This window comes from Parambassis ranga, chromosome 13 (genome assembly GCF_900634625.1).
Source record: "Parambassis ranga chromosome 13, fParRan2.1, whole genome shotgun sequence".
NCBI lineage: Eukaryota > Metazoa > Chordata > Actinopteri > Ambassidae > Parambassis > Parambassis ranga.
In genome coordinates, this window is record NC_041033.1 from 19,704,627 (window position 1) to 19,728,675 (window position 24,049).

Genomic DNA, 24,049 nt, shown 5'->3' on the forward strand with positions numbered 1-24,049 from the left:
AAAAAAACTCCTACCTGTGATTACAGCTAGAACAGTTTATCCCTGAACAGTTTATTCACTGAGAGCAGCTCATAATCACAGCAAATCGGAGATGACAGAGCCACTCATTAGTCATATTTATGTACCTACGTGCATTTATGCATACCTGACCTGCATTTACGATTATGATTGCTTCCTTGTGATTTGACAAATCTAAAAAAAAAAAAACAAGCCTCAGTAGATTTTTCACATCACAGCACTGCTGATGAGACTGCCACAGTTACTGTTTATTCATGCTTCCAGATGACACTCCTCTCTTTGGTTCACATGAGTGTGTTTCTTTGTAGGTATGACAGCTACGGGCGTCTGACTAACATCACCTACCCCACGGGCCGAGTGAGCAGCTACCGCACAGATGTCGACAGCTCGGTCCGCATCCAGACGGAGGGCTCCAACAAAGAGGATATCACCGTCACCACCAACCTGTCAGCCTCTGGCACCTTCTACACACTTATGCAGGGTGAGTGTCTTTTACTCCGGCACATAGGTGGCGAAGGTGACGGTGCGAGGAATGTTGTTTTAATGGAAAAGGCCAAAACCTTTAACTTTGCTTCAACACAAAAAAATCCCTCTAACGATGTGAAGTGGAAACTTGATGCTGTAGATATAAAGAGGATTCCCCAGCATTTTCTGTGATATGCAGTGAAAGATATTGACTTACCTACAACCTTAAGTTAGATAAGACTTATGTCTTATTGATTCCCTTCTCAGCTAACCTGCCTGTATACATGTAGCAGTTACAGTCGTGAAAGTTAACCTTTTAAACCACAAACATATTTTGGTTTTGGATTTTTTTTCTTCATTTTATTTACCCCTGTTACATTTGGCTCATTTTTCTACCACCTCTATGGAAACAGTACAGCCAATAGCTAGAAGCAGAACAAGCTCCAGTATGTGTTCAAAAAGAAAAAGAAAACACAGGTGTTGTCAATCTTAAAGTAAAAAATTTACTTATTATTTAGATTTATATCATCTCTAAAAAGCAGTAGAAAGTTGACAGATCAGCCAAAACTGCCCAATGACATGTGAGTCAATCATGGTGTCCCTAAGCAGGGAATTCTTTGGCCTTTTTTGATCCAATTTTGCAATTGAGACATTTAGTGTATCACAGCCATCATTTCCTGACATGTCTATATGTAACATTCTCTCTCTATAATGTACAAGTGTAATTTTAGCATTTGCTAACATCAAAGCATGCATTTAAAACCCAGAGGCGATTCATGGGGTTCTGAGGGTTAAACTGGATCAGAAGGTGCCCCTTGATGAGTTGAAGGTGCTGTGCTCGTCTGATTCTGGAAGTTGTATAGGGCCAGTGGCACCTTGTAGGAAGCCCCAAGGCAAAGCCAGTAAGGTAAGGTAAGGGAATAGAGAAAAAGTAATTCAGAGATCTCTGTTGACTCACTTTGGGGCTTTTTTGAGCCCTCGCAGACCTCACAGGGACCACACAGACAGGTACCCCCTGGCTCAGCCTGGTGGGGCTCAGTCTTACTAGGCTAAGTACTGTTGGCTGCCACCATGTGGGCTAACTGACAGTTTTATCTACTCAGAAGGGTTTTCCATTTAAAACTTGTTAGTAGTGAAGGGTTTGAATGACCCAGAATAACCTGCACTTTACATTTCTTTACGTAGCTGTTGACTTTTCCAAATGTAATTTCCCAGTGCTGCTTAAAATATATGTCTTTATCTGACTGTATTGATGTGGAGGCGTCTCAGAAATATGAGGACTTATGTAAATAAAACCCAGCCTTACCTGCGTGGCTACGTCTCAGGGACAGAAGACATCATGTCTCGCCACTAAAGAGTTATAGAGCTTGCTCACTGTTGTATTTGTGGCTCCTCTGTTTTAATAACATGTGTACTGCAGCGCTCATTTCCCAGAAATGAAACAAATATTGATTTTCTGTCATAAATCCAAATAAAAAAAAAAACAAACAAACAGTGCTGGTGGTTCAGACAAGCTCCTTGAGACATTTAGCGAGAAGGATGCAGGGACTTCTTTTCACCTGTTGCTTCATTGATTACTTATTGATAGCCTTGAACTTTAGCTGTTTTTAGTTTTTAAAAGGCAGCTGCACACACACACACAGCTTTCCACCCAGTATCTTCTGATTTAAACTCGAATATGTCCTCCACCCTGACTCACTGCAAAGTCTGAAACAGAAGATGACACTCTCTGGTTTCCTCCATGTCGTCGCACGTAGTGGTCACCTCCATGTTGTGACCTTGTCTTAGACATGTGCCTGTGAGAAATGCGGCGCCAGGAACTCTGCTGTTAATTAATTCACTATTGTCTGCTTTGTAAGCTGGCAACTGGGTGATCACATAACACATGAATGCACTGCCTTCACAATTCTGTTCTGGTCATCTGACTGTGTTTTTGTCCTCTTCCCGGCAAACCCTCAACTAAATTATGTGAAGTTGATAACAGTGTTGTTCAAAAAAGACTCAAGGAGGCTTTATAGTCGCAACTCCAATCAGGTGTAGAGTTAACGAAATACATTGACTATAAAAGTAAAACACATGTGCAGCTACAATTTCTATATATAGTACAGAGTGAGCACTTCCATTATTTTTTTAAGCCGACTGCTGCCTCCTTAAATGTCACTGTAGATCCCTTCCCCGCCTGCTGATCTGTATGCATGCATTAGCGTGAATCCCTTCAGTTCAGCAGTTTTTCCAGCCTCATCTGGTCTCAGAGGCCTCCTTTTGGTAAGGTCTGCCTCAGAGGTCTTTGGTCAACCCCTGAAGTGCCTGCATGATGGAGAGACGTAAGGGCCAGTACAAGGTCAGCCCTACCTCCTTCGGCCATATCTCTTGTCACAGCAGCCCAACACACCCCCGCAGTGCTTTGTGCGAAACAAAAGGATGCAAACCCTCATCTTCCCTCATGATGTTTACTGTTGTTGTCTGTCCACTTCAACATGACTCATCAGCACATTCAATGACGTTTAACTAAAATATACATATTCTGTTGTTTTTTATTGAGAATAATATTCATCTTGGTCCTTGTCAGTCTACTGACAGGAACAAAGGAGGAGGCACTCTGATAAATGTATATGAGATGCTCAGTGAGAACATTAGTCACTGGTCTGGAGATGGAACACAGGCTGTCGTCACCTAGGGACAGTAACAGACAGGCTCAGATTTATCCCTTGTGAATGAGTGTGTGTGTGTGTGTGTGTGTGTGTGTCGGGGTGTGTGTGTGTGTGTTTTCACCCTCCGTGGCCACAGGCAAGCTAGCAGCTTTTGATAGTTTTCATTCCTCCTTACCCTCCAGGCTGCTGCAACAGCTGTAAAACTTTACTTTACTGGCCCTGTGAAACCTCTCACTATTGATCTTTGTTGTCACAGACCCAACATTATTGCAGAGGTTCAGTTAAATACTGCTGCTAAAGGCTTTCTTTTTGCTGAGCAGCCATATTAGATCATTATGTGTGTGTCTCGCTCAGATGAATATTAGATTTAGCCCTCTTAAATCAGCTACAAGGAGCTCATGTTTGTTTCTCGCCTTTCATCCTAATCATAGTGGTTTTCTTCTCTGCATTCACAGATCAAGTTCGGAACAGCTACTTCATCGGTTTGGACGGCTCACTGCGCCTAGTTTTGGCCAATGGTATGGAAGTGTCGCTGTACACGGAGCCCCACCTGCTGGCTGGTACCGTCAACCCCACAGTCAGCAGGAGGAATGTAACGCTGGCCATCGACAACGGCCTCAACCTGGTGGAGTGGAGGCAGAGGAAGGAGCAGGCTCGTGGCCAGGTCACTGTATACGGACGCAGATTAAGGGTAAACTAGCTGCCTTGATAAGAGAGAGATTATCAGAGTGTACCCGACTTCATCTGTAGGCAAATATCAAACATTCAGTCCTGTAGCTGTAATAAAGCTTCAGATTTTACAGGTTAAAAATGTGAATCACCGATAATAACTGGATAATCAGACTCATTAATGTGTGAGTCAGAGCTGACATTTGAGATTATATACGACTAAGTATAGTTGCTAAATGGTTTGAAGTTAAAATCAAAGTTTAGAGAACGACTGAGTCATATTCATAACACAAGTCATGTCAGGGCACTTTACACAGTCGGGTCAATAACTTACAGTGTTACAGAGAGAAACCCAATAATTCCCTCTTGAGCAAGTACCAAGCACTGATACAGTTGCACACAGAATATCAACAGGTCCCGTCTCATAATGAAATAAACAGCCCATGTTTGATCGTAAAGAAACGAATACGGCCCACTGGACATAACTGTTAACAGAACACCGATAACAAAACATCCTGATTGGCTTGTTGTGTTTTTCTTGGCTTTGTAAAGCAAACGGCGACTTCGGTTAAGTTGTCTTCCACATTCTCCGGGAGACAACACAGCTAATGGGGAGGTGCCACTTTGTCTGTCATTGGCTGTTCATTTAATGGCCTCCTCGTCCCTTTGGAAGTGAAAGCTTCTAATGTATGTTACGGACAATGGCCCCCGGGGTGAGATAGGAAATGGGAGCAGCCTAATGGCAAGAACAGAGGGGATGAACAGAGCTGGAATCATTGAGCGACCTTGAGTGACATGTCAAGTGATATTACGTGGGTGGCTGGGTGAGTGTGTGGCAGTGCAAGGCTGGAGAGAAACAGGCGGGGCAGGGGGGGTCTTGAATGCAGAACAGAGAAAGACAAAAGAGGAAACTCTGTGGCTTCACTGACTTGTTGTTGTGAGCAGAGATGTTGGAGGAAAGTGTTCCAGGTGGAACTGCACATTGCATGTGTGTGTTATGCTGTGCTTTTCATACCGTTGTAATCAGATCACTGATGGTTTGCCGCTCCTTCACATGGTTTTTTTAGGCCCCCCCGCTTCCAAAGTACATGATTTCCTGAGGCGCATACACTCCTTCCTCTTAGTTTGAGTAGTGTGTTAATGTACAGTAATGAGAGAACCCTTGTGGCTGGCACTCTACTGTAGCAAAGATCTTCAACCACAGGAATGAAAAATGGAGACAAACCTGTTTATTAGAAGCTTATAAATGTAGGACGCACAAGATGGAGACCAAAAACAAGAATAAGATGATTTCTTTGATACCATTGTGTTATTGAAGAACATAGCCACTGATTCGAAATAATCACCAGAACTGATAAAAGGCATTCCTACTTGCAAAATGACAGATTGAGATTGTCATTTGACACAAAAATCTTTGATATGGATTGAGAGATCAGATGTGTCGTTGTAGTTTTTTATGTTGGGAATGGTTTATCTGGTGTGCTCCAACAGTGTCTTTTGTGTTTCTACACACATACTTTCTTGAGAAATTCTTTTTAGAGGTGATGTCCAATTTGAAATAAGACCTCTCCATTCTCGTGGAAGGATCTTGGGATCATTGCCGTAGGTTGTTTTCTTCCTTCTACAGCAGGAGTCTTTGGCAAATTAGATCCTGGCGTAAGAACGTTTTTTGGGACAGACAGCAAGCCTCTGCTCCATATAAACAAAATACAGAATATAGTGTTTCAGGAAATGCCAAAGCAGGAGGGGTCTCAGGCTTCAATATCCAGCAAAAGAAATGACTAAAAGGTGCAGCAATTTCACTGAAGTCTGTCAGTCTTGGGGCTCAGTTTGCTTGTGCAGCCCCAAATATCCATGGATCCGTGCTGTTAATGATTCAGTTGGTTTTACTTAAAGTAATCCTCTCAATTAGGTATCAGTGACGTTAATTGCCTCGGGTGTAAGTGTTCCTTCACAGACGAGAGACCTAAGCATGCTTCTCTCATTGCAAGATTGAAAGAGTGAGGTTCCTCAGCCGCCCCTGTGTGACCTGCTCTGTGGCATGTGGCTGGAAAGTAGCCAGAAGCAGCTTTCTGAGCCACTCTGAGTTGGTTTTAAGCATTGCCAAGCTTTTTTGTAAGCCAAAGCACACTTGAGCAGGGTCTCTCAAGAATAATAAGAAAAAAACATAATAAAAATGATACAAAATTAAAGGCACAGTTTTAATTACAGCTTTTCTAAAATGTACTAGCTGGAGTTTAAAGTAATTAGTAGTTCTCCTCTGACCTCCAGTCTTTCCAGCACTCTCCTTTATTTTCTCTCTGTATCCTCTGAAGCTTCTGCCTACAGAGGCTGCATGCTTAGAAACATGACGGTAGGACTGTTGGTTGATTTGTTTGCCTCCACAGTGTGATCACAGTGTAGCCAAAGGTCACTGTTTTCACCCGCACACACTCAGTAGATGTGTGCTATATGCACAATGCACTGAGTCACACTGGAGAAGAGCTGTTTTTTTCCTTCTTTTCCATTTTGCAGAAAAGGCTAAATAAAATGAGAATCATCTGCGCCGCCTGGTAATTCTTTTGAGTAAGCAGTGAAAATGAATTTAATGATCAATGTGACTCTAATGTTTCTTGCATGAATAGGCATACTTCCACTAAGACTCTGCTGAATTTTTACACAAACAAAGAAATGTGGTAATTCGTACAATTTCATTACTTCAGTGGCTCCTGCAGTCCTGAGATAGAGCTCTGCTGTTGTAATTAAAGGCTATGAAAGGAAGAATATAAAATAATCACCTTGTGATTAAAGGTCTCTTGAAAAGGCTTCACCTCAGAAGAGCAGTGCACCAACTACACGCCGTCATTGTCAAACATCCCACTTGGTGAAAATGTAGTGGTCAGATTAGGTGTTTCTAACCACCTCTTTCTTTGCTCTCTACAGGTTCACAACAGGAACTTGTTGTCTTTGGACTTCGATCGAATCACAAGGACAGAAAAGGTTTATGATGACCACAGGAAGTTTACTTTACGGATCCACTACGACCATGCCGGCCGGCCCACTCTGTGGGCACCGAGCAGTCGTCTGAATGGGGTCAACGTCACCTACTCCCCTGGAGGGCACGTGGCAGGTATCCAAAGAGGTACCATGTCTGTACGTATGGAGTACGACCAGAACGGCAGGATCACCTCCCAGATATTTGCTGATGGCAAATCATGGAGCTACACTTATCTCGAGAAGGTACCAGCTGTTGATGCTGTGTAACTGATTACATGGTTTAGAGATAAAAAACAAAAATGAAGTAATATAAAACGGCATGGCCCATGTGCAGATACATTGTGCTTGCGTGGAACTTGATGGACGATTTTAGACTGCAGTTGAAAGTTAACTTGTAATACTCCAGCCGTGTTTGTGCTGCATTATCAGGCTCGAGCACAGATATCAGCCAAATGTAATTAAAAGTGTCTGCTGCACTGCAGACGTTATACTTTGTTACCGTAGTCTGACAGCAAAGTTCAACCTGAAATAGCTCTGATGAAAAGAACAGAGTGAAATGTCACTTTCTACTCTCCTAATTGAAGATTGTTTGGAAAAAGGGTGAAGAGCTGAGTTTTCTTCTAGCTTAGATGTGTAATATAAGCCAGTCACCCTGTTAATACTCTATAGTGGGTTTTTTCAGCAGCCTTTCAGTGCTAAGATGACAGCTTTACAACAGACATAAAGACATCATTTATTGGTCCAAGACAGGCATGAATGAAAATATTCGATTTGCTGAGTTAAAAGAACAAATTCCATTCCTTCATCCAGTTCGGATTAAAAGATCCCATATATGAGGAAGGAGAAGCACCATGTTTGTGAAATCATCTTAAGGAAATTCTAACAGAGCAATATTGACAACCGCAGGATCATGATGAAAATTAGATTTGGTCTGACTCAGATTCATTATGCATAATCTGTTATTGCGTTTGACATTTTACATGTTGCTTCATGGCATAACATTTCAGTGTCTTGTACATTGCCAAACTACTCTTATTGTATTGTGTTAATTCTGTGTGAATACACAAAAGTTTGTGTGCATGTTTTCATTTTATATCCTTAAAGAAAGTACATATTTTATATTTAAGGACTGGTAGCTGTGGCTGTTTGTGAGTCAGTCTGAGTAAAATGTTCTTTCTCTTCTCTCCTCAGTCCATGGTCCTGCTGCTTTACAGCCAGAGGCAGTATATCTTTGAATTTGACAAAAATGATCGACTCTCTTCTGTGACCATGCCCAACGTTGCAAGGCACACCTTAGAGACCTCCCGCTCTGTTGGCTACTACAGAAACACGTACCGGCCCCCTGAAGGCAACGCTTCAGTGCTCCAGGACTACAGCGAGGAGGGCCAGTTGCTGCAGACCACCTATCTGGGCACAGGCCGCAGGGTCATCTACACTTATGGAAAGCTGGCCAAGATGCTGGAAATCCTCTATGACACCACGCGCATCGGGTTCTCTTATGACGAGGTGGCAGGCATGCTGAAGACTGTCAACCTGCAGAGCGAGGGCTTCACCTGCACCATCCGCTACCGTCAGATTGGACCTCTGATTGACAGACAGATTTTTAGGTTCAGTGAAGAAGGAATGGTCAACGCCAGATTCGACTATGTCTACGACAACAGTTTCCGTGTCACCAGCATGCAGGCCGTCATTAATGAAACACCACTGCCAATCGACTTGTATCGCTATGATGACGTTTCCGGCAAAACAGAGCAGTTTGGTAAATTTGGAGTAATCTACTATGACATAAACCAGATTATAACCACAACTGTGATGACCCACACCAAACACTTTGATGCTTACGGCCGAGTGAAGGAGGTCCAGTATGAGATTTTCCGCTCACTCATGTACTGGATGATGGTGCAGTATGACAATATGGGACGAGTGGTGGCCAAGGAGCTAAAGGTGGGGCCTTATGCCAACACCACACGCTACACGTACGAGTATGATGCCGATGGTCAGCTGCAGGTGGTCTCCATCAACGACAAACCTCTGTGGAGGTACAGCTATGACCTCAATGGAAACTTGCACCTCCTCAGTCCTGGAAACAGCGCTCGCCTCACCCCCCTACGCTACGATATCAGAGACCGCATTACACGCCTGGGAGACGTCCAGTACAGGATGGACGAGGACGGTTTCCTCAAGCAGCGAGGAAACGACTACTTTGAGTACAACTCGGCAGGCCTGCTGATTAAAGTGTACAACAAAGTGAGCGGCTGGAGCATCAAGTACCGTTACGATGGCTTGGGCAGGAGGGTGTCCAGCAGAAGCAGTGTCGGTCACCACCTGCAGTTCTTCTATGCTGACTTGTCCAGCCCGACTCGGGTCACCCATATGTACAATCACTCCAGCTCTGAGATCACCTCACTGTATTATGACCTACAGGGACACCTGTTTGCCATGGAGTTAAGCAGCGGAGATGAGTACTATGTGGCCTGCGATAACATCGGCACCCCTCTGGCTGTGTTCAGCGGTTCAGGCCTCATGATCAAGCAGATCCTCCACACGGCATTCGGAGAGGTTTACCTTGACACCAACCCCAACTTCCAGATCATCATTGGATACCAAGGAGGCCTGTACGAGCCACTTAGTAAACTGGTCCACATGGGCAGGCGGGATTACGACGTCCTCGCTGGCCGCTGGACCACGCCGAACCATGACATCTGGAAACGTCTCAACAGCAACCACATCGTACCGTTCAACCTGTACATGTTCAAGAACAACAATCCTCTCAGCAATAATGAGGAGATCAAGTGCTACATGACAGGTACGTCCTCTCCACGGATGTGAGATTATTCATTTTTATAATAAAAGAAACTTTACTCCACGACAGAGGGCAGCAGTGTGGCGTCGATGCAGCTACGCACAAACTGCATTTTAAGCCTTTAGGCATATTATTCACAAAAGAAAAAAAGACCCATATTGTGTAATTACACAATAATATCTTATAATGGATCTGGATCTCATAATTACAGTAACAATCACATAATCAGAAAAGGTTATATTGGTTTAAATTGCTTTTTGAAAAGACACTTCTTGCAGAGACAGAGCCACCTGAATTATATCTGTACAGTGTCATGTCTTTATAAACTCTTTCCCAAAATGTCAAACTATAACATTTTTAAACATGATGGGGGGGGGGGGGGCTGTATCTTAACAGTTCTGTCGGATAATTGTGTTTATTATGTGGGTTTTTATCCTAAAAAACAAGAAGAACAAACACTGCCAAAATGAAAAGCTGTGTGTTTGGGAGGTTTTTAAGAGCTTCCTCACCAGGACACTGGGGTCCTGTTTTTCCATCTGAGTATGTGTGTGCGCGCGTGCATGCCTGCATATGTGCTTGTGCATGTGCATGTGCTCAGTGGCTATCATTTTGAAAGTGCTCAAAGGGAACAATGCTCTACGGCAAAGCCCTCTCTGTTGTTGAACACTCAGGTCCCTTCCTAGAAATATTCAGTGTTCTTTGTGGTAGGGAGGAGGTAAATGGCAGTGAAAGCACCCCACTGGAGATGGAGAGCACAATGGATCCATAGAAGCCGTAGCCAGGGCTGGTTGTATCAAGCCTCCCCTAGCTGGAATGAAAAACAACATTGTTAAGGAAACCATTCGGCTTCAGCAGGAGCTTATTCATTTAACTCTCTGCATTTGTTGTGTGCATTATATTTACATGTGTATATAACGTTTTTGGAAACAATTTAATTTACCTGTTAGACAATAATGAGGGAAAAATACTTTTGTTCAGGTGGAATCGACTCCTTTCTGTTTAACAAAGCCATTTAGCTGCCTGCCCAACAGAAAGGCGTGCAGCTTCACAGTCCACCATGAGAGGTTGACTGGCATTTGAATGCTAAGCAGACGGATAGATATACTATAGTGAGTCTGCCTCAATTGTGATTGATGGGCCTGACATTTACATTCCTTTCACTAAATTACCAGGGTCCTTTCATTGTCCTCAAACAAATTCTTATTTAAAAAAGCTTTGTCAGGTGCCACAATATGCCAGTGCCAGTCTGTGACAAACCTGCCCCCCAAGTGTCACAGCAATGATTGTGCCGTCCATAACAAACACTTTGAAAGGAGCAAGAAACAAATAGCCCAGGTTTACCAGGCTTTACTTCCAGTCACGGCCATAGCCTTTAGTCTGATATTCAGAATTAATGACGATTTATTACAGGGGAAGGCGGCGGCACCTATAACCACAGTGCTGCTGGCTGCTATTAGATGAACCACATTATGATTGCACAGATTTGAATCTCAGACATGTCACTTTCCTCTCTTTTAGCATCTCATTAGGAAAAAAATGATTGCAGAAGGACCCGCTGAGTTTTCAAAATATCTCGCGTTGAAGTCTCGGCTGCCTTGAAATGACATGAAATTACAGCGTGTAATTATCCGCGCAGCAGACGCTCTCCGATGTCACACGGCGTTTCAGGGACCCAGCTGTGTGTCATTAGTGTGGCACCTGCAGGAGTGGACATGAATCACCACCAACATCTCGAGTGTTTAGCATAGCTTGTCCACTTTCACAAACAAATCAAGTGCTCAGAGTGAGGAGGATTTCAAGGAGGCAGCCACTCGACCACAGTGTGAACTGCTCGGAGTTAACAAATTAATTCTCGTTTTGCTGTTTCATTTATTCTTAATGTACATGACGTGATGTTTTATTTTCTCCTGCAGATGTGAACAGCTGGTTGGTGACTTTCGGTTTCCAGTTGTACAACGTTATCCCCGGCTATCGTAAACCGAACACAGAGGCCATGGAGCCGTCCTACGAATTAGTGCGCACCCAGATCAAGACACAAGAGTGGGACAGCACAAAGGTGGCCCCTTTCACCTCCTCCTGTATCTCTCTCTCTCTTTGCCTCTGTTAACCTTACACTTCTTCTCCTCCTCTTCTTTCCAACATCATTAGCAAATAGGCATGCTTTGTGTAGCCATACTCCCAGAGGAGCTGCCAGCTATCAGGCCAAAACATGGCCCAGTGAGCCAGGACTCTGCCCCTAGTCCCCATCTTGGGGAATGGGGTCAGGCTAAACAGCTCTTGTAATTGTCCTGCCATTAGGGAAATTCACTCTCCATTCCCTTCACCACTGGCCATTGATTTCATCTCAGTTTTACACTGTTAGCCAAGGTCTGAGGAGTGGTAGACATGCTCTGATTCTCGCTATTATCAGCCCTTTTAAGTTGCCTCCAACTCAGCTGAATAATTGAAGAGGCCACTGTTGTTTTCTTGGCTTTGGTTACAGCTTGACTAGTGAATGGCACCCATCAAGAGCACAGATTCATGTTGCATGACACTCTGACTGCTACCTCATCACAGAGGGTATTTGTTGTTCTCATCTATTTGGAAGTCTAAAAGCTTCTGGGATGATACAAGGTTATCTAAATAGGTACGCATGAAAAGGAGAAGACAAAGCAATGATGCTGTGCTATCTCGTTAACACCTGATGAATTTGTACTTAGTGTTTTCTTTTCATTTTAGAGTGTTTAAGCTAAAGCACTGGTTCAAATGTTTGTTTACAAGTCTGCTTTAAAACAGCAAGAATTTCTCTGTTACTCCAGGCACATCTGAGTCAGTTATGAGGGAAATGCAAAAAATCTTTTCTTCTGCCTGTAATCTTCAGGTCATATATGTGTAGTGTAAACCTGTGACAGCAAATATTCCACATACTGTATGTCCTTATGCAGCACGGGGTGCTTTGGGAGGGTTAGTCAAAACCCCTGGGACCGACTCATGCATGCTGCTTGTGCCTGACACTTCACAAAGAAATCTCTGAACTCACCAAAGGTACCACATCTACAGAAGGAGTCGCAACAGAGGAAATATCTAACTAGATCCAGAGGCAGCCTCGCTATTTCCATTTTAGATATTTAACCCTCTCTGACAACCTGCCAGGAGGCTGCAGTTGAATACTTAGAAATTGTAAATTACTATAATTAGCTATAAAACATTCTGGTTGTCCTTGAATGCATCATGTATGACATAAGAATCAGTCAGAAAATATAACCAAATCGAAGCTTAAAGTTGTGCTATTAATGTATAAAGCAGCTATAAACAAATTAGTGGCTCAGTGGTAGAGCAGGGTTGTCGGAAGGTTGGCGGTTCGATCCTAGCTCTGCCATAGTCATTGTTGTGTGTCCTTGGGCAAGGCACTTTACCCACATTGCCTCCAGTGCACTCACTGGTGTATGAATGCGTATGAATGAATCGGCAGTGGTCGGAGAGGCCGTAGGTGCACCTTGGCAGCCACGTCTCCGTCAGTCTCCCCCTGGGGAGCTGTGGCTACATCTGTAGTTAGCCACTGTGTGAATGTGGTGTGAATGAATAATGCATCTGTAAAATGTCTTTGAATGTCCTAGAAAAGCGTTATATAAGTTTGATGTATTATTATTATTATTATTATTAATCAAAAAATATATATATGAGTCTTTGGCTGATCAGCAGGAATCTTCTGTTGATGTCTAAATGGTCTCTAGAGGCCATTATTGGGCTTTTTCCATAGAGGTGCAGGACTTTATGTTGTAGTGAACAATAAGCCTACAGACACTGAAAACAAAAAACTGCTCGATGTGCAGAAGGTTAAGAGCAGATTTGATTTAACTGCGTTGTACAGTCGTACAGTTTAACAGCCCAAGAATTCCCTCTCTGTATGAAGGATCAGATTCTTGTTTATTCATGAATTTATTGAGAGTAACTAGACCATGGCAAGCCCAAACATCTGGCAGCTTCAGTGTCTTGGAAGCGCTCTTGACAGAAGCTCTTCCATTATGCTAAAATTAAATTAGTCATACAACACATGAGGCTACATTCAATATGTGTGAAGCACTAAAAATAAGCTTCTGCATTTGGGTAATAATAAGCAATGTTTCATCTCTAAGCCCAGCCCTTACAATTATACATAAAAAATACCCATGATAGACTTTAATATCTCTAAAAAAATGCTGTAATTGAGGCTTTAAATAGCAGCATAGCCCAGATTTAAAGACTTTATTTATGTTTGTGAGGAGGCTTTGCCTTCAGCACACCTCTCGAGTATGTAACTGTAAATGATATGTAGGGAAAGATTGAGATAATTAGTTTTTACCCTGCATCTGAGCCCAGGCATAATGCTCTTATCTACAATTCCTGCTTCAAAAATGGTGCTGAGAGATGGTTAATGCCACGCTGATCCTCACTGCAGATGGCCAGGCGAGCCTAATTAAGTGTGCGCTTCTTTGAAGCATAAATATAACTTTAAAAGTGCACGTGGTGTAGCCTGTACGTTTGGCGTTTTGTCGAGTAGAACTGTGCGCCTGCCTTTCTGTCCCCGTCCATTTAAGCCCCCTCGTTTTCTCCGTGCTGCTGAATCCACACATACAGATTGAAAAATGCCGTGAGGGGCCAGACAGATGAGGGCTGTGCTGCACAGGCTTGATCTCTCATTCTGTGTTGTGCTGCGGGCTGATTGCACCCCATGCTACGTGAATGATGCCTCTCTGGGAGTGTCCCGGGAGGCTGTTTCAGTAAAGTGTAGGACATTGGCCCCTGTCCACTCCCTCCCTCCCTCCTCCTCCCCCCCCCCCCCCCCCCCCCCTCGTTCTCCGACGCCCCTGGGACAGCTGACCGGGTCACACGCTGGCACGGTAAACAAACATGGAGTGGCATGGTGTGAAGTGTCCCCCCAGGCTATGGCTCCCGAGGGCCCGCACACCACACAGCTGTCCCCTCCTCCCACTTTTATGTTTCCTCTTCATATGGGATCTGATGCGGCGTCACGTCAAAGAGCGGGGCAGAGATGCTGGTCCACGCTCCTCAGCCCCACCCAGGTCCCCCAGCCCATAGCCACCCTCCCAACACACAGGGAGACAGAATTAGAAACTGTCAGGAAGACTTTGGACGTGACTGTTTGACAAAAACTCCTTAGGATGCTCACAGCCTCTTATCTTGGACGATGGCAAGAAGGCTCACTGCCGGTTGAGAGTCTTTTTGTTGCTTCTCAGATGCGTTCAGGCAACTGTCTCAGTGTGTGCTGGCCAGCTTCCATTTCATATCCCACTCCTCGTTTTAACGTCTTTCTTTCTTCCTGAGGAATATCTCCTGTCAAGTAGTATTAGGACAAAGTATTAATTTTGGCTGAAGCAAATGGTGGTATCTATACAAAGCTTTGATCCCTTAAGCAATGAGATATATACAGTAGTTACCCGCAGATTCCTGTTTCATATTTGGCACAGCATGGCTGTCAGAATACAGCAATTTCACCCTTTTTCAAAATATCATGCCTGTCACAAATGATCAGAGAGATTTGCATTTGCTGACAAACACCTCTGCCCCTACCTTGACTATGTGTGATACATTCACAGCTTCAAAGCATCACAGATGTGTTGTTTGCCATTGATAACAGGAGCAATTTCATCATTATTTTTGTACATAATGGAGACGTTTAATCAAGGAAGAACGTGAGATCAATGCGATATATATACCTTCAGATATATAAATATATATAGTCACAGTGCAGAGCAGTGCAGGATTTTTTAAAGGTTGCAAGCTAACGTGTGACGCAATCAGAAGTGAATATTTGTTATAAGGCAGAATGTCTTCAAACAGGCAGAAGTGAAACAGTTTGAATCAATTTCTGGCTCAGAGAACAGACAGAAAAGATATTTCACTCTATGTATCTGCTGCGGGGGCCGTGTGACTAAACAGTAATGTCTTTGTTTTGCAGTCTTTGCTGGGCGTTCAGTGTGAAGTTCAGAGGCAGCTGAAGGCCTTTGTGAAGCTGGAGCGTTTCGGACAGATCTACAGAGCCAAAAGTGCCGGATGCCCTCAGACCGAGGACAAGAAGATCTTCGCCTCCGGCGGGTCCCTCTTCGGTAAAGGGGTCAAATTTGCAATCCGAGACAGTCACATCAGCACCGACATCATCAGCGTCGCCAACGAGGACGGGCGTCGCATGGCGGCGGTCCTGAACGATGCCTTCTACCTTGAAAATCTCCACTTCACCATCACGGGTATGGACACCCACTACTTTGTCAAGCTGGGCTCAGTGGAGGGAGACCTGGCCCTCATCGGCATGACGGTGGGCCGGCGCACTCTAGAGAACGGTGTCAACGTGACGGTGTCTCAGGTCAACACTGTTCTCAACGGCAGGACTAGGCGCATTACTGACATCCAGCTGCAGTATGGCACGCTGTGTCTGAACACACGCTACGGCAGCAGCGTGGACGAGGAGAAAGCCCGCGTGCTGGAGCTGGCCCGGCAGAGGGCCGTCGCCCACGCTTGGGCCCGGGAGCGCCAGAGACTGAGAGACGGAGAGGAGGGCTCGCGAACCTGGACTGAAGGAGAGAAGCAGCAGCTCCTGGGCTCGGGGAAGGTGCAAGGCTACGATGGATACTACGTGGTTTCAGTCGACCAGTACCCCGAGCTGGCAGACAGTGTCAACAACATTCATTTCATGAGACAGAGCGAAATGGGCCGAAGGTGACATGAACACGAGGCTCTGGAGTGACAGACTCACATTTAGGACATGGGACTTCTTGCCAAAGACAGTTGTGTACATGACCACATTTTCTTTCTTTGACTGTGCTCAACTTGGTTTTTAATATACTGTAAACAAAAAAAACAACAACAAAATAGTTGCAATCAGTTGCACTGTATTAATAGAAGAGTGCCCTTCTCCTTCTGAAGATTCTTTAACAGTCTTTGCTCTCCAAGTGCGGCTGCTAGAGGATGAAAATTTGCGATGTCTTTGACTCATTTTTGTGACTCCATTTCCTCATCCCTGTTGGTGATTCTGTTCAAAGGAATCCAAGAGGAGTATCGGTAATGCATTATGTTCACTGGCTCACTCTACTGCCAGACTCTGCAGATTGTTATTCACAAGCTTGCTCCATTCTGCCTTTTTCTGCGCCTCAGCCAAGGAGATTCCTTCTCTTTTAATCACTTCTTTTTTATACTTGAAACCCTCATACCCCCAGTTATCCATAAATAATGAGAGAGATTTCTGTTGGCGGTAGAGCCATTCATCAGAACCCCAGCTGAACTTGTCAAAGCACCTTCATTTGTGTGATGTCTTGTAGTTTTTTTTTTAGTTTTTTTTTATTTTTTAAGAGGAGGCTTGATGCTCATTCGTGGTCTTAGCTTGGGAGGCTTCAGTGCACCCTGACATGTGCATGTTAGCCTTTTTTTATGAACTACAAAATTAGCAAAAACTGCTTAATTAAGCTTAAATTGTACCAATGACAAAGGGATATGAGTTTTTTTTTAATTATTTGGTGTGTATTTTGTTTTTTTTTTAACAGGTATTTTGTTTTTCCATGAAAGAAAATGAAAACATTCGAGATTAAATCTGCTCCTTTTTTATTTGACTGTGGTCAAAACAACTCAATGATGAAAATAGTACAGAGCCAACCCTGTAAGAAAATACTGTGGAGTTCATGTATTAAACAGCAAAAGGTATTTTACAGGAATGGTTTTGAATTCTATTTTGATTTTGTTTTATAAATAGCTATATGAATTAACAGTATAACAAATGTGAATTTAAAAAAAATGTGAACTATTGTCCCTTTTATTGTTAATTGTTGTACTTGAACAATACATAAGGGTGTTTGAACACATGGAATAAACTATGAGAGGTGGTTTAGTTAAATCAGTTACTGTGGTTTTCATTAGACTGGCTGCATCTACGGATCTCGGTCGCGTTATTGAAGGCAGTGTTTGTTTATCAGTCAGTATTCCTCATCACAATGTCCAGTCACAACAGAAACAAATCTCATCAGTGATGCATTCTATGTTAACATGCTGGCTGCAGAGATGTAGGCTTTGCATCGTGCTGTGGTTAAAGAAAGAAAGATACAAATTGCCTTTGCCCTATAAGGGCTGCCCACAGGTCAGCATCGAAAGTGCTTTCGTTCTCCAGAACAGGGCTCCACTCGGTCCCATGGCTGGCTGAAATGCATCAGACCTGCAGGTGTACTAGTTCCCGTTTACAGACTAAAGGTCGTCTATACACGCCAACCTTGGAAATAACCCACGTGGACTCCTTCTAGCTCCCGTATATATCTGCGTCTCCCCTTGCAGCGGATTCTGCAAAGGACGATTCTGCTCGCTTGGAAAATGTCATGATGTGAAAACTCGGGAGGAGTCGTCGAGACTATTTTGGAAATTGTGACTTTGATTTGACTTCTGGTACTTTTTGAACTATGCCAAGCCACTGCACACTCATGACTTTATCATTTTTTCCCCATCAAACATATGAACTCGTTTGTGTGTGTAGTGGGTGGTGGGAGCATGATTGAGTGTCTCAATCTGTACAAATGATCAAGCAAACAGTTACATGTTTTTTTTTCCTGATGTTGGTTGACTCTGTGACATTTTGTTTCCAAAAAAAAAAATATATATATATATGTATGTTCTACATATTATGAATGAAGGATATTTGCATTGTGGAATATTGCACTGAGAACTGTTGCGTCATAAGACTGTATCTTTTTCTAAAGTTTTTGGACTCATTTCGAGCTTTGTTTTGTTCTCAACACTGTGTTTTTAGCGCTTCTCTTTGACTGTGTAAATATGAAGACATAAAAGTAAGCTGTAAATAAATTGCAAATGTAGATACCTCTTAGAGCTACATCGGTGACCCTGTGTAGTCTTAAGGTAGAAAAAAATAAAGGGAATATTTTGTGTTTATTTTTGTGTTTTATTTAAATGCTGTGCAGACAGTTTTAATGGCTGTGTCTACAACTTTTCCAACATGGAAGGATGTATTAGAAGGGAGGATTCCAGGGTTTTTTTGCACTGTATTTAGGCTTCTACATTTACATGTAGCCAAAAGAGAGCATACAGGTCCCATCTTTGTTGAAGTTGGTATCAGAAAGGAACAGCAAGGAGCAGTGATGTCCTCACCAATGTCACAGTGGTGACACCTGAGCTCCTTTTTCATCTTTTAGACCACATAGTACTTGTGAGGGCACCAATGCAGGCGAATAGGGGCCATCACACTGATGCAGACCCCATTACTTGGAGGTCTTTCAGGAGCTGAGTCGGTCAGCTGACACTTTTTTATTATTGGAGTTTATGGAGCAACTATATGTCGTCTCTCTACATGAGCTCAGTTGCCCTGACATATGTCACACTGCTTATCAATTACAGACATATTTTACCGCTCAGCTGCGTCTTCTGAGTGTCATCCATACATTCATTTTCACTCGTCAACACGTTTTCTAAGATTTTAATGAGGCTAATTTGATGCAATATGATAATGTAATATTGCACCATGTGCCATTATTTAGTTAAACATGCTCGACCAACTGTTACGCTTTAAACTTGTGAATGTATTTACTGTCACGTGACCTCTGAGGATGCTGTGCAATACGTGACTATTAATAAACCTGTCATAGCTGAAGACCGATCCTTTGATGTCCCAGAAGCCACCAGGAGACCTGTTTTTTAACTTTGTTGAAACAAGTGGAGCTCAGGGGCTAATCCTGTTAGCGGGCAGGGCGGCGCGGGAGTTAACTGCCAGTGTGTGGTGGCGGCAGCGAGGGAGCCTGGAATATTTACACTCACTGCAGGCAGAGCTGAGCTCACTACGCCAAAGAAAGCACGACGGCCTGTTTTACCAAAGCAGACAGCACTCTTCATTTGTTCTTGTGCACTTTGCATTAATGTGAGCCGAGAAAAGTGCTGATCTCCCCGCGTGAAGGACAAGCATCACGGGAAATGATCACAGTCTGATGTTTGCTTCAGCTAGTTTGACTACACAAAAAGGAATTTTCAAATCTGAGGCTCTCCTTTCTGTGAGGCCGTCTGAGCCTGGAGCCCTGCACGCCTCCGGTAAAGAGGATTTCTTTACAGAGAACAGTAAGTCCTGCTTGCAGGATGAATTCTGCTGCAGCACTGCAAAATGTCCTTTAGCCTGAAGGCCTGTAGTCCTTGGTGGAATTATTATAACAATAACTTCACCTCAGCCTGTTCTAGCAAAGAGGAGGATGCTACAGTGCTCTTAAATCATAAAAGAAAGAGTTTTATCTTTGTAACTAATGCTTCAAATCAGCTCTAATTAAGCATTTACTTTAACTTCAGACCTAATGAGAGAACAATGAGGCATCAGCCATGTCATTCAGCCATGAAATAACACAGCTTCACTTCTGTTTTTTTCCCCTGAGAACAAAAGGACCCTGATAATCTGACAGTGCTCCATCACTGAGCGACTAAAATACAAGAAAGAGAAGATGAGGAAGGCAGCATGTGACAGGCAGGGACAGAGGTAAGGACTGCATCACTCCATCCACACCTCGCCAGTTTGTTGCTGTGATTTGCAAAGGAACAAACACAAGTGGCATTAAAAAAAGTTAGTTTTTAAAGGGACAGTTCATTCCCAAATCAAGCAAAGTTTCCTGTAGGAACATGTTTTTCCAGCAGGTTACAGTCAATGCAGAAGGGCCCACTAATCCCTGTAGACCACCATGTAAACCTCCAATGATACTTTTGGTCGATTAAAGGTAGGGTAGGAGATTTTGAAAACTCAGTGAGAGTCAGCCAGATTTTGAAAGTAAACACACGCCCCTTTCTCTCGGAGCTCACCCCGAAGCCACGCCTCCCAATCACATGGACCTGAAGACGAGCTGCGGTCTGTGACTTCGGCCATCATGCACGTACCTCTCTGGTGCACGCAGAGCAGGAAGAGAGTGACAACCAGCCAATACTCCGCGCAGGGTCCACCCGGAGGATTGGCTGATGTTTTTAGTGTTTTAAAGCTTCCACAGATGATTCATATTCTTCGTTTTAAAGCGAAACTGCCGAACTAATTGGTTGCTATCGGATTGTAAAGAGAAGTTACACTAATTTAACAAAAAGTGCATCAGAATGAAATCTCCTACCCTACCTTTAATATAATGTCCCTCTTTATGTATGATTTTGGGATGAGTCAGTGCCAAGATGGCGGCAGCTGGAGCCTCCACACTCAGTGGGTGACGTCACTGGCTGCCTTTTGCATTATTAGTTGGATAGATGGATAAATATAAGTAGTTGTTTTTGGGACTGTCTCTTTAAATGACACTAAAGCTTGTATTGATCACCTCTTTTCTTTGCATTTGAGGATTTATTGTTTAGATGTATGAAACTATGAGTCTGAGCTACCATAACGTTCATACTGAGCCAACTCCTGCCAGATATTTATGTGAGAGGAAAGAAGAAAACTCTTCTTTCAGCCGGATTTTACTGCTCAGAAAAAGAAACTTTTTCTGTAAAAACCGTGCATGAACTATTTCTCATTACCTGCACTGATGGGAAAAGATATCTACACATTGCTGTCACAGTTCATCTGTTTCCTATCACAGATAATTTTACCACTCCGAAGCCAAGTGTTGGATAAACACAGGCAGATATTTGCTGTTAAAATCAGCAAAAGGTTGATTCCTACCGAGGCCCAACCATCCGTTCCCTCAATGAATCCTGCACACGGTCCGAAAATACAGGCTAAAATGAAACACCTGCTGTCTCAGGTACTGTAATTACATGACAGGCAGCTGCATTTATTTTCCAGAGTAGAGAGGCAGGGCAGCCGACAAAAAAAGCACAGTGTGAGCTCTCCCTGAACTGGTTTGTATGATGGTCCACATCTGCTGTGCAGCCCTATAGCACCATATGCCTGAATGGACAGGGGCTGCCTTAGATTCTGGCTTCAGTCATTCCCCTTTCTACTAGTTATGCAAATGGTGGACCAATCATAAAAGCTAATGGGGCAGGGAATGGTAAACCAGCTGGCCATAGAGAAATGTGGCTGAGTGTTCTTTGAGGTTAGGTCTCATCTGGATCCCCACCGTGGTGACAAAACACAGCAGCAACAACAGCGGCAGCAGCACTTTAGAAACGTCTAAGCTCTGGAAATGAAGCCGGGGTGATGGTGTCATATTTCTATGGAGCATACAAAGGCCAGGGCTGCCTCCAACTGACCTGCAGAGAGAAAATGGAAAATGTGCCATACTAGCACCTTGAGCGGCACAATGCTGCATGCTGGTAATGTGAGAGGCATAATTTTCCAAAAATAAAAGACAAAAAGAGGCCTGTTTGGGGGGGGGGGCTGTGCTGCCCCATTGTAGGGCAACATAACCTGACCTCTGTGCACATGACTCAATACATGGCTTTCAGTCATTTTCAGTAGGATACACATCAGCAACATAATAATCAATAATCTGTGAAGTGGAGCAAATAAAAATTCACACTGGAAGCACTGCACCACCCATGGACTCAAAGAAACCTGATTTGCATGTCTTTGAAAAGCTTTTTTCATGTTAAAACCCATTCTGAAATATGAATTACTGCAGCTACTTTGTGTGTTTTTCATTATTTTCTCCTCGGTTACCTCAGCTCGTGCAGCAGTTCACTTCTCCTTCTGGTTTTGATCTCCGTGGATTATGTCAGAACTAAAGCTCTAAGAAATTAATCCTGTCAGCACACGATGAAATTCTCCTTCTTGTTTTAGAGATGCAGACAGTGTGTGTGTGTGTGTGTGTGTGTGTGGTACCTGACTCCAGCCATGTCTTTCTGGACTCACCGGAGGCAGTCACCACAGCTGCAGCTGCCGTCTCCCATCACATTTCACCCCACCCCACCCCACCCCTGACAGGTGTGAACAAAAGACCCAGAGAAATGTCACCGCAGCATTTTTAAGTCACTCGGACACCGCCTGCATTCAGGAATGAAACCGCCTTTGCACATTATGCAAATCATATTGACAGCATATCTAATGCTTTTATTAGGCTAATTACGCCTGAGGTCAAATCTGTCCATAGTGCAGGATCAGTACGCATTCAAACCAAGCGTGTGGAAGCATCCGGCTTGACTGAAAGGTTAACAAATGCTTAATGTTTCAGGACAGCTTATCATGTAGCACTTTATGTCCATGAAAAAAAAAAAATAGGTGTTATTGATTTCCGCCGATGACATGAGCAGCATACAGGAGCTGTCTGTAGAGCAAGCGATGAGTTATAAACAGAGAGAGACCACGTCGGCTCGGTTCATCCTCAGCTGAGACACTCTAAACAAGGGAAGATGCATAATTTAATAGGGTCGAGCTGCAGCAAAACATTTAGTGTGAGTGTTAAAAAATAAATAAATAAAGCAGCAGAAAAGGCATTCTGTGGGTGAAAAGGTGACGCTGTTAGATCAGACAGAGAGGATTCAGAGTCTTTAATTCATCCATCAGAGGTTTGGTGAAAGAGTAGCGACGATGATGCTTTGTGTCTGTTCCACACTCAGGTGGGACGTGTGACAGTGAGTGAAGTGCATAAGCAAACCAGGAAGTTAAAACATATGAGAGTTTTAAATCTGCTCTAAAAGACAGCTAACATCCCCCTCACTGCCACGGGCACGCTCTGAATACTGACTGCTTATAGGTACGACATCACACTGGTGTTTAACTGCTGCGGCCTGTAGCACACACACACACACACACACACACCTGAGGTGGAGTCAAAAGTCAATCAAAGAAAGCAGAAAAAGTTGCACGTGCACATATTCCATTAGGCGTACTTTTACACCCAGACAGCAGAAGTCAACACACACTGCTTCTAAAAAACAAAGCGATGACAGAATTTCCTTCGAATCTGTGTGTGTGTGTGTGTGTGTGTGTGTTCTCTCTTTGATATACAAAAGCCTGAAGTCACTTTGACAGAATTATTTTGGTTACAGAACTTTTTGGTCCCATTACGAATGATACTATTATGTAGATCAGCCTTGGGGGGGGGGGGGGTTGTTTTCACATTGTGCGTTTGGATTGTGACACGCCTGGCCTCTCGTTTCATTCACACATACACGAAAACCTGCCAGTCCACATGCTCTAGGTTGTGGAGAATTTTTTTTTTTAAATGCAGAAGTGATCAAATTGTTGACCCTCCTCATGCTTCATGTACACACACACACACAGAAACACAGCTGTGTGACATACTATATAGATTTGAAGGACTGACTCACTGATGATGCTGTTTGGTCTGGCAGAGAGAAAGAGGAAGAGGAGGAGGAGGAAGAGGAGGAGGAGGAGGCAGGTTCCTTTTTCTGTCTTCTTCTAAAATAAACAGTGAGATTAAAGCTGTGAATTCACAGCGTTTTGCTCTTTGTTGTCTTGAAACTAATAGTGTTAAAGTCAAAATGGCAGCAGAAAATTCATTTAGCCTCACTGTTTTCACACAGTATGACAGAGTGGAGGAGCTCACACACCTAAAGGATGAATGGTGCTGAAACTGTGCCGGGTTTG

The 24,049-nt window shown here is 43.6% G+C and overlaps 1 protein-coding gene across 3 annotated transcripts in view; it reads left to right on the forward strand.

Annotated features, from left to right (window-relative positions):
* Positions 1-16,905, forward strand: part of tenm4 (teneurin transmembrane protein 4) — a 106,950-nt gene extending 90,045 nt beyond the window's left edge. For all 3 annotated transcript variants that reach the window (XM_028418879.1, XM_028418877.1, XM_028418878.1), the window contains 6 exons: positions 327-499; positions 3,590-3,825; positions 6,726-7,022; positions 7,971-9,585; positions 11,496-11,638; positions 15,521-16,905. In XM_028418879.1, coding sequence (XP_028274680.1) covers positions 327-499; positions 3,590-3,825; positions 6,726-7,022; positions 7,971-9,585; positions 11,496-11,638; positions 15,521-16,279 — 3,223 coding nt within the window. In that variant the 3' untranslated portion in view covers positions 16,280-16,905. The remainder of the gene's footprint in view (positions 1-326; positions 500-3,589; positions 3,826-6,725; positions 7,023-7,970; positions 9,586-11,495; positions 11,639-15,520) is intronic.
* Positions 16,906-24,049: the final 7,144 nt, after the last annotated feature.